General features: G+C 40.0%; 1 protein-coding gene across 1 annotated transcript in view; it reads right to left on the bottom strand.

Moving 5' to 3' along the window:
- Positions 1 to 219: 219 nt before the first annotated feature.
- LOC109932883 (rho-associated protein kinase 1) overlaps positions 220 to 11,998 on the bottom strand; it is a 107,378-nt gene continuing 95,599 nt past the window's right edge. The window contains exons 24-25 of the mRNA XM_048596134.1: positions 6,410 to 6,623; positions 220 to 1,655 (exon numbers count right to left, since the gene is read on the bottom strand). Coding sequence (XP_048452091.1) covers positions 1,652 to 1,655; positions 6,410 to 6,623 — 218 coding nt within the window. The 3' untranslated portion in view covers positions 220 to 1,651. The remainder of the gene's footprint in view (positions 1,656 to 6,409; positions 6,624 to 11,998) is intronic.

An 11,998-nucleotide genomic window follows, 5' to 3' on the forward strand; every position in this document is an offset into this window, starting at 1 on the left:
TTACTAAAGTAGTTTAAACTCATTATTTATCTTAATTTTATTAGTGGGACTGTGTGTAAAATAGCAGCCGTATGCAACAATTTTTCTTTAGTGAATCATACATTCATGCTTCAATAACAAAGATTCATGCTAGACATTTGACAGGCAATGCCTTACTTTTCTACTGTAGTCAATGTCTATAAGAAGCATTTCCCACAATATCAATATCAGGCAGATACATGTAGTTAAGATATGTTTATTGGTACATACCCATCAGTGCGACATTCAGTATCATTTAAAACATGCGTCATCCTAAAACAGAGATCCAATTTCCAGTGCTTTAATACATGTAACTGCAAAGCTATTATAAATTATTTTGGGAGGTACTGGGTGAAGTAAACCATATCTTGAATGTGTTCCTGTCGACTGGCAAGAAATAAAACAGCAAATACAACAATTCCTATATTACGGGAGTGACTCCTGAAATAATTCACAGAAACAAATCTTAATTAATGCCTTCTACAGTTCAAGTTTCCTGCATATTTTCCTATGAATAATTCCCACTCTTTACAGGCAGTTTATTCACCATCACATTCCATTCAAAATTATATCCAAAATAAAATCTTTAAAATACATTTCACAATCCAAAGGAAAATGTTTACGTAGATGCAGTTATTTGAAATTATGATGCATTAAGTATATGGCAGTAAAAGTTCTTCAAAATCAAGGCACTAACAGGACATTATTCCTGTTAAAGTGTCTTCAGCAGAATAATTTATGTTTTAAAACAGTGCACAATTTATCTGTTAAGTTAATGTTGTCCACCATCTGATAAGAATCTATTTGCAATTATAAGGCAATATATTTATAAAATTACAAAATGTGTGTACCCCAGTATAGTCACAATCCTGATTGCTCTGAGTTGTTGTTACTTTCCTCATGCTTCTGTTATTTCTAGCTGTTCATCAATCATGAACCACTATGGCTTAGCAAAAATGCCTAGATCAAGAGTGAAACATTGTTCATTTTTCTCAGTTCCACACATTTTCATTTGAAGCATTTGGAACAGTAAAATTTCTAAATACTTATATAAGTTCACCAAACTTTGCCATCTTAAATGCAAAAGATTTTAGGCCTGAGATCTCTCAATAGATCTAAACTGAAGGCGTGACAGATTCAAGACATCATTGATCTTCTCAAGCATTTTAGACCATCTTCAAAGTAGTTCCATCTTGTCCCCTTCTTGTATTTTCAGTACTTTGATTCCACACCTTCCCTCCAAATTAGCATAAAGTTATTCCCGCAAGTGCAACTGCCCTATCCCTTACTTATTTAAATGATACAATAATGAAAGCTCAGTGAGCAATTTCACAATGATCTATCTTGGTGTTTTACAGGAAAAAAAAAAGCATCTTATTTATAGCTATGCTTTATCCATTGCAATTGTTAAAAGAAAAACTATGGTAATGTGGGTAACACAGTGAATAGTCTTCTCCATACTTAGATCACAGCAGGATTGGGGAACTGGGGAATGGAGGCAAGGGTTAAACAAAAATTGCAACCCTGACATTTGTAATGTTTGCATTGGAAGGAATCAAATCCGTTTTGCACTACTTTGTGACCTTCAAAAAACTGGTTTCGTAAAGAATCTTTGACCCTATTCCACTGGAGGTTAGCTGAAATATGAAACAAAAATCATGGTTAGCAGAACTTTGACATCTACTTGAACACAGTAGCTAAAATATGAAAAAAAACTACCAAAAGCAGCAAAGAATCAAGAAAATAATGCATTTTATTTGAACACAGAATAATCTATGGTTTCCCTCATTATGGAACCTCTGATTAACAGACTAAATTACTATTTCCAAGTAACTGCAAAATGAAAGCACAGTCTTTCCATCAGTAATATTTTATGTCTCAATCTGTCCAATTTAGGCCTTTTTGTTCAGTTCTAGACTTCCTGTACCTGGCGGCTCTGTAGTATAGTATCTTACGGTTGAAGCCTTTTATCCTGTAGGAATACCAGGAATTCTACTGTTAAATGTGCAACAGGGCGTCACTGGATGATCAGCTTCTTAAATACCTTCAACGGAACAATTAAGGATAAGCAATAAATGCTGGCCTAGCCAGCAACATCCACAATCACTTGAATAAAGTTTTTAAAAATATCTATTTCCTCATCGATGCCTTTTACCTCCATTTTTCTTTGAAAAATTTTCTTTTACTTTCTTACTTCATTCTAATAAATCATACACAATGCAAGGCTCCTAAGGCTTTCATCTACAATGGGAGCTGTGCACTGACTGCAACTGAAACAGGTGCCAAGGAGTTTGGTGAATTGAGAGAATTAGAGAGAAAGGGAAGGCGGTGTCTTTTGCTCTTCCTTACGTAAACTTCTCTCACCTTTTACAAATCAGGTTTACTCTCATTTTTGAGTATTCATTTTATAGACATTGGAGAAGAACCTAATTGGTAAGCAATTCTATTTTCCAATCTTCATCTTGGAATAAATAGTCCAAAAGTAACCTTAAGGTATGCTAGGTCAACTCAGCTACATGGAATCCTGTGGCATGCAGGGAGATGTGAACCCTTCATGCGACCTAGGTAAGCACGTGCCGGAAGTGTCACCAGCTGCTGAAACCTGAGTTCTTGTTTTGGAGCATGACTGGCCGCTGGAGTTACTGTATAGTATTTTCAAGGGAGAGGACTACACATATAACACTCTTAGGGAGGTGGTCACAATACTCCAAAGGAAAATGCAGACGATGGGGGACAGCTACACAGGCCAAGAGAACTAGGTTAATTGAATTGGGGACTCCTGCATTACTTTTTGTGTTCATTGGTTTTCCATTCTGGACATGGAAGAGGGCAATAATTCCTCGGAGCAAAAGCCAAGTCCATAGCACTGAGATGGCACAGCTGTACAGAAGGGAAGGAAGAAGAGCAGAAGAGTAGTCACGAAAGGGCATTTGTTAATTAAGGGATGCACTAGTTAGGGGAAGAGATATATGCATTTCTGTAGTCAGACATGACTCCAGGGTGGTAATATAGCCTCTCTGGTGTCAAGCTCAAGAAGGTCACAGAGTGTCTACAGGATGTTCTCCTGGGAAATGTTGATCAGCCAGAAGTTGTGGTCCACATTGATAGCAATGACATAACTAGGAAAGAGGATGTTGTCAGAATTTCATGAGCTAGGAAGAAAATGATCAAGAACAACATCCTGTTGCTACATGCAAGTGAGCACAGAATTAGAAGGCTTGAACAGATGAATGCATAGCTAGTAAGATGGTGCAGAAGAGGGACTTTAGATTCTTTTGAGCTACAAAATTTTAACAGGAAGAATGATCCAGCCATGGCTAATAAGTTAAATATTGATTTCATATGAAAGAATAGGCTTATATAAAAATAGTCAAAAAAAATAGCAAGCTTGAGGGTTGGGAGCATTTCAGAATTCATTAAAACATGACCAAGAAACTGAAGATGAGAAAATTGGACAGGGTGAAGTACCAGAATGTGAGAAATCATTGAAGCAGTCGATAACAGAGTAGCTTTTCAGGGAGTTGAGAGTCCAGATAGCTCAAGTCGATAGAACATCTGGCTTTCCACCTGAGGCTCCATGATTCAAGTCCCTGTTCGGGCGATGCATTTGTGCGTATATGTTTCTGACTTGTGTTAAGCTGATTAGCCAGAAGTCCTGGGATCAAATCTTGGGCAGGCCCATGTTGTTATGGAATTTAACCCTGAAAAGTGTGAGGTGATACATTTTGGAAGGAGTATTCTGACAAGAAAGTATTCAATGAATGCATGATGCCAAGAAGTTTTGTGGAACAAAGGGTTCTTAACATGTTTTTCCATAGATCTCCGAAGGTGGAATGGCATGTTAGTAGGGTGGTGAAAAAGGCAAATGGGACATTTGCCTTTATCTTTCAAGGCATAGATTATAAAAGCAAGGAAGTCATGTTGGAGTTTATAGAACTTTGGTGAGACCACAGCTGGAGTACTGAGTGCAGTTCTGGTCTCCACATTACGGGAAGGATGTGATTGCATGTGGTGGTGGCGAGGTGGGGGGGGTGGGAGGAGTGCAAAGGAGATTCACCAGGATGATGCACGGGATGGAAAATTTAAGGTGGAGGGAAAGATTGGATAGGCTTGGGATGTTTTCACTGGAGTAGAGAAAACTGAGGGACAATCTGATTGAGGCCGACAAGATTATGTGGGGCATGGACAGAGAGGACAAGAAGCAGCTGTTTTCCTTAGTTGAAGGGCCAGTCACAAGGTAGTATGGGTTCAAGGTGAGGGGCAGGAGGCTCGGGAGGATGTGAGAAAAAATGTTTTTACCCAGGGAGTGGGTGACGGTCTGGAAGGTACTGCCTGGGAGGGTGGTAGAGGTGAATTGCCTCACATCCTTTAAAATGTACCTGTATGAGCACTTGGCATGTTATAATATTCAAGGCTATGGGCCAAAAGCTGGTAAATGGGATTAAATTGAAGGTCAGATTCTTCTCAAGTCTCAGTGCAGACTCGATGGGCCTAAGGCCTATCTGCACTGGATGATTCCGTGATCCTATGAGTTCTGAAGCTCAGTCTTTACATGAGATTCCAATTTCTTCTCTTTTGAAGTTTAATAAGCTTTGATTGATAAACACTGTATCACAGCAGTCTGGGGGACTGCTGAAGAATCCATGGAGTCAGTCTTGGATGCATATGCTATTTGATGTGGGGTGTCTGCCTACAGTATGTATTTTACCCATACTTATCTCATGTTAATTCTGGATTGTTGAATATAAATTGTGTATATGTTATAGATTATATTACCATTCCAACTTTATGTTGTAAAATTTATTCAAAACTATGGAATCTTGTCCAATTTTGAAAAACCATTACTGCCTCCTAGCCAGATTGTAATGTAAATTTGGCAATCTGGCCTGGGATCCTACCAGCATATTATTGAAAGCTAACCTGCAGGTGCAGCAAGCAATTAGAAGAACAAATGGTATGTTGGGCCTTTGTTGTTGAGAAAATTTGAGTACAGGAATAAAGAAATTTTGCTGCTATTGTATACAGCTTTAGTGAAATAGCACCTAGAGTACCGTGTACAGTTTTGGACTCCTTATCCAAGTCAGATAAAACAACAGGTGATCTCATTAGAGCCCATAAAATTATGACAAGGCTCAATAGGGTAGATGGGGAAAGGATGCTTCCCCTGATTTGGGTGTGAGCGCGTGTTTCTGCAGGTGTGTCGAGAACCAGGAGACAGATGTCAGAATAAGACGACTGAGATGAACAGGGATTTCTTCACTCAAGGTTATGAATTTTGGAATTCTGTGCCAAGGGGGCTGTTGAGGCCCAGTCATTAGGTATATTTGAGGTGAAGGGTGATAGATTTCTAGATATCAAGGGATATGAGACAGTGTGGCAAAATGGTACTGTGGTAGAAGATCAACTATGATCTATATGAATGACAGAGCACAATTGAGGGACTTAATAATTAACTTCTTCTCCAATTTTCATATGTTCCTAAATCTTTATGCACTAATTCTGTCATGACACCAAATGTCTCAGCTATTATTTTATCAGCTTGTAATTCTCACATATGACTTAATTGTACTTTATAAAACTGCAGTAGCTGGAATATTGAGTTAGCTCAATGGTAGTGTTCTACCTTTGAGATAGAACGTTTGAGTACACAGTCTAGTTTGACATTTCACTGCATTACGGAGTTGATTAAATTAGATTAGTATGTACAAGTGAATAGACTGTTGGAAAAGGAACACAAAAGTTGTCCCAATGTTTTGGCCAGCATTTATCCCTCAACTAACATTAACAAAATTGATTAACTAGTCATTTATTTTCAAACTATTTGTGGGATCTTGTGTGTAAACTGGCTGGTGCAGGAGATACTGCAGAATTATAATGAGAGCACCAGATGCATTTAATTCATCATAATGTGAATTCAGAAATCCCTCCAACACTATATATTGCAAGTTTCTTTGTTTTTGATGTTCGAAATGGGAGTAGTGGTTAAAGTCACTGCTTTTATTTGCATTCATTTTACGTCTTACTTTAAGACTTTGCAGAATTTCAACTTTTTATTGCATAATTCTTGGGCTTCTTCCTTTCATGAAAGCATTTAAAACTCTTAGCAGGTACCATAAAGGGGATTAATTTGGAGGTGTACAGGTCCACAGGTGTAAACGTGGCATAAACAAACTGTTATACTCAACTGAACTGTCATTTTCAGGCTCATTGATTTAGTGAATAAATCAATTTAATTTCACCTGTTTCAGATGACAGGATATTCTTCAATGTTTGTGGGACTATATTCTATGACTTTATTCACTTTTCCATGAAAACTGTAAATCAATGAATTCAATTTTGTCATCTTCCAGAAGTACAGATTTGAAATAAAACTTTTCACCGAATATATTACCTGGGCTTGATTGGGACAACATGTTTGGCAGGTTTGCGAAAAGATTGGTTTGCTGCTGATCTTGTGGAAGAAGTCCTAGGAGAAGCACGCACAAAGGTGGAGGCTGGTGGATTCTTAGGAATCTTCTTCACTAAATGTCCAATCCATCTTTTCTGTTCGTCCTGAGAGCATGCCAGTAGCAATATTTCCCTGGCTGTGCTAACGTCATAATTCACTAAGGAGAAAACACACACTTTAAGCAAATTCTAAATTTGCCTCTTTCCTGTTCTAGTTATTTTGCAGTCTGATGAATAAAATTAGACAGATGACAAGTTCCCATACAATTGTCATGAACTCTCTAAGCAGCTGCTTGGAGAAGTAGTGTAGATTTACACTGTAGTTATTAAGCCAGCTGATAAGAGCGGTGCTGTTGTAATCTGGCGTACTGACCTCTACATTGCAGAGGCTCAACGCCAGCTCTCAGATATCTCCTCCTATTTTCTCCTGGACCATGACTCCACCATGACACATCAGGCCATTGTATCAACTACAGTAACTGATCTCATTTCATCTGGTGACCTCCCCTCTGCTACCTCTAAGCTGACAGTACCCCCCAACTCCACACAGCTCGCTTCTACCTTCTCCCAAAACTCCACAAACAGGACTGTCTGGGCAGACCTACTGTTTCAGCCTGCTCCTGCCCCACAGGACTCATCTCTTCCTGCCTTGACTCAGTCTTCTCTCCCCTGGTCCAAACCCTGCCCACGTACATCCGTGATTCCTCTAATACTTTATGCTGGTTTCAAAGTTTCCAGTTGCAGGCTCCAGCTGCCTCCTCTTTACTATGGATGTACAATCCCTTTACACATCCATTCCCTACCAGGAGACTCTTAGGGCTGTCTGCCTCTTCCTGGAGCAAAGACCTGAACCAACCCCACCCACCGCTACCCTCCTCCACTTAGCCGAGCTCGCCCTCACGCTCAACAACTTCTCTTTTAACTCCTAATTTTCTTCAGATCAGAGGGGCCAGAGGTATCCGCATGGGCCCCGGTCATGCCTGTCTCTGTGGGGTACGTAAAACATTCCTTGTCCTGGTCCTATTCCGGCCCCCACCCACAACTCTTTTTCCGATATATCGGCGATATCATCGGTGCTGCTTCCCTCTCTTGTCCGGAATTGGAAAAGTTCTTTGATTTCACTTCCAATTTCCATCCTGCCCTCACTTTCACCTGGTCTATCTCTGACTCCTCCTTTCCCTTCCATGACATCTCTGTTTCCATTTCTGGGGATAGACTGGCCACTAATATCCACTATAAACCCATTGACTCTCAAAGCTACCTGGACTATACATCCTCACACCCTACTTCCTGTAAAGACTCCATCCCACTCTCTCAGTTCCTCCGTCTCCGTTGCATATGTTCAGATGAGGCCAACTTCGACATAGTAGCCTTCAAAATGTCCACCTTCTTCCTCAACCAAGGACTTGCCAGCACCGTTGTCAACAGGGTCCTCAACCAACTCCGACCTATCTCCCACACTTCCACCCTCACCCCTTCTCTTCCCCCCTGCAACAGTGATAGGGTTCCTCTTGTCCTTACCTACCATCCCACCAGCATCCACATCCAGAAGAGCATCAGACACCATTTCCACCACCTTCAGCGAGGTGCCACCACCAGACACATATTCCCCTTCCTTCTCTTGTCTGCCTTCCGCAAGGACTATTCCCTCCGGGATACCCCTGGTCCATTCTTCCTTCACTCCAAATACCACAGCCCGCACCCCCTCACCCCTCACCCCAACAGCCCCATGGCACCTTCCCCTGCAACTGGCAAAGGTGCAATACCTCACCATTTACCTCCTCCATCCCCAGTATCCAAGGAACCAAACATACCCTCCGGGGAAGCAACACTTCACCTGCACTTCCCAGAATCTAGTCTACTGTATTCGCTGCTCACAATGTGGTCTCCTCTACATTGGGGAAAACGATGCGTAGACTAGGTGACCGCTTCGTAGAACATCTATGTTCTGCTTGCAAAAAAGACCCTGGGCTTCCAGTTGCCTGCCACTTTAACACACGACCCTGTTCCCTGGCCAACATCTCTGTCTCTGGCTAGCTGCAGTGTTCCAGCGAAGTTCAACAGAGGCTGGAAGAACAACACCTCATTTTCCGCTTTGGGACCCTGCAGCCCTCTGGACTCAATATCGAGTTCAATAACTTTAGGGCCTAAACTCTCCCACACACCAGGCCTTGTGATCACACAGCCTGCCATTACGCATTACCTATTGTTAGTCACTAACAGTCCCCATTAATAGCTATTCACCCTTTAACCAGATCGTTATCAACTCCTTTGTCTATCCAACTGCTCTTCTCTTTCTTCAGGCTCTACCCTTTATCCTCCCTACCCCATCCCCCTCTCTATTTTCTGCATTTACACCGACGTTTTCCCAACTACCATCAGTTCAGAGGAAGGGTCACCGGACCCAAAACATTAACTTTGATTATTTCTTGACAGATGCTGCCAGACCTGCTGAGCTTTTCCAGCAGCTTCTGTTTTTGTTCCTGATTTACAGCATCCGCAGTTCTTTCAGTTTTTGTTCACTGTAGATCTACTGGTTGATTTGAACAATCGCCCAAGGAATACCCCATCTCTATTTGGTATCTTACTACAGGACAGGTATAGGTCATAGCTCATATCTTACAAATCTGTGTGACGACATCTGAATATATCAATGTTCTACCACCCAGAATTATTTTAAACTGTGCTCTATTAGCTTTCGCTCATCAATAAACATTATAAAACACCAACATGACAAGTATTTACTATTCCTTCTGAGTCATGGAGATGAAATATTAATTGTGAAAAATAACTATCAAAACTAGCTAGTTTGAATGTTACCAAGACAGTTTTGTTCCTAAGCATTTCAATTTTAATGAAACATTTAGAAGCCAAAATATTATATTATTTTCCAATGGTAGATGAATTCTCATCTGAAAAAAAACAGGTACTGGAGCAAGCAAAACATGGGATGCAAAATAAACTTCTGTTGGCCCTACTCAAGAAGGCTACTACAAAGCTCAGAGATAGTAAGAAATGGATAGAGATACTCTCTTTGTGCAAATGATCCTTCAATGTCATTGCCATTATAAGGCAGAAGCAACATTTGAGGACATAAAAACAAAAAAAATATTAATTTAAAACCTTTCATATTTGCAAGTGCAATATTGACCGTATCTTTCTTAACTCAATTTTAGTTATTTGTAATGTCTTGCAGAAAGAAATTTAAAAAGAGAAATTCCAATTGCGAAATCTGTATAGCAACACAGCTTCATAAAAATTATATCAGACATTCCAGTTAGATTCTGTTGCAAGCATTGAAGGCTGGTGTGTTGGAAATTAACATGTTGGGGGAGAGGAGGTGGCAGCATGTTACATTGGTGAGAACACAGGCTGTGTGCCCAGTGTGAATTATACTGCAAACAACAAGCTAACTGCTATTATTGCCTCAACTCAAGTGGTTAAAAAAATCTCATCTCTAGCCAGATTGGCTAACCATTCAGAAAAAAGTGAGTCTGTCCTTCAACAAAGCCTGATTTTACATCAAAGAAATCATTAATTTAATACAAAATTTACTGGAAAATACAGCAATTTGTTTTAAAACAATTGTCTTGTTAACACATGTACAATATGGCATTTTGCAATGTCTTTCTTATTGTGTAATTCACCTGTTTGTAAATAAATTAAAACTGTTATTTTTAGCTTGAGTATATTGGCCAACCAGTGTGATATTTGAAAATAGACAGGAAATCATGGTGGGCAGTTCATGAGACGTTGAATTTTATTGCAGAGTATCGTATTCAATTGCATGGTCAATATGTAAATTTCAGTTTATGAGGAATATCAGTCCTCATATGGAAGCATAAGTGGTTATGTTAATCAACTAGTAATTCGGAAGCCTGGATTAATGATCTAGAATCACAAGGTTCAAATACTGCAATGACAGCTGGGAAATTTAAATTTAGCCGATTAGATAAATCTGGAATAAAAAGCAATGGTGACCATGAAACTACCAGATTGTCATAAAACGTATCTGAAGGAAACCTGCCATTCATACCCTATCTGACCTGTACATGATTACAGACCCATAGCAGTGACCTGTTTTGTTAATTTTACAGTTGTGAGTAGGTACTTAAAGACCAAATGGATTGAGCCAGGCACTGGTTGTGATAAAGGCACATCCAGCCGAGGAGATCCTATAAAGTCCTCCACATGAACATTGGGAACTGCATCAAAATTGGAAAAGATGTTCTCCAGACTAGACAAACTGTTTAACATAGTCCTACTCATAAGAAGTAAATTTTCAACTATGTCCCAGACTCTTCCATCACCATCCCTGAGTTATATTCTGTCCCACCAGACAGAGTGATGGTTAGGGAGGGATTGGTCCTGGGTGTTCTCAATTCTGATTCTGGAATACAATGGTGTCTAAGATGCAAGGAAATCTTCTGCTGATTACCACCTACTGAACTGTCAGCTTATGGATCAGCACTCTTTCTTGTTGAAGAAAGATTGAGCATAACAGGGCTTGGAATATATACTACGTGGGGTACTGCAGTATCCATCACAACAAGTGGCTTGGCAGCATCACAGCTGACTGAGCTTTGAAAGTCATAGCAGTCATAAAGGATAAAGCTACGTGACCTCATCCTCACCAGTCTAGTTCTCTCAGATGCATCTGTGATAGAGTTGGTCGGAACAATCATAGCAAGAGTCCATGAACAAACTAAGTACCATCTTTCTGTTAAGGTCCACCTATAATGGTTGTATAGTATTACTGCTATGCCAAATGGAATAGATTCTGAATGGATTTAACAGCTGAATATGAGATACCGTGGGTTATCTGCAGCGCCAAACTCCACTATGATTTGTACCCTGGCGCAGCATATTCCTCATTCTACCATTACCAACAACCCTGCTCAATGAGAGATCAATGCATTGAAGTTACAAAACATTGGACTAAATGCATGCTAAACAGAAGCTCTGTCTGTAGTCATATTGCAAAGTGAGTCCACAACCAATGGATCCAATCGTGGCTATGTAGTGCTGTTTCATCTATTTGCGAAAGGTGATGGACAGTTCAACAACTAATGCTATGAGGAGGCTCCATAAACATTAACATCCTCAATGATGAGAAGAGTTGCCATGCAAAAGACATGGCTGAAGTGTTTACAATCATTTTCAGCTGGAAATGTTAGAAAGGTTATCCACCTTGGCTTCCTCCTGAGCCAACATCATTAGAGAAAATATCTGAGTTCAGTTAATTCTATTCACTTCACATGAAGTTAAGAAATGGGTGAATGCAAAGAATACAGCAAAGATCAATTGTGTGTCACCATTACAGCTGTAATACTGAAGACTTGTGCACCAAAACAAACTGCATGTATAGCTAAAAGCAAAATACTGTGGATGCTGGAAATCGGAAACAAACACAAGAATGCTGGAAAAACTCAGCAGATCTAGCAGTATCTGTGTGGAGAGAAACAAGAGTTAACGTTGTGAGTCCAAAATGACTCTTCAAAATTTCTCCAGCATTCGTGTGTTTGCTGGACGT

Source organism: Rhincodon typus, chromosome 4, assembly GCF_021869965.1.
Source record: "Rhincodon typus isolate 14 chromosome 4, sRhiTyp1.1, whole genome shotgun sequence".
In the NCBI taxonomy this organism is placed as follows: Eukaryota; Metazoa; Chordata; class Chondrichthyes; order Orectolobiformes; family Rhincodontidae; genus Rhincodon; species Rhincodon typus.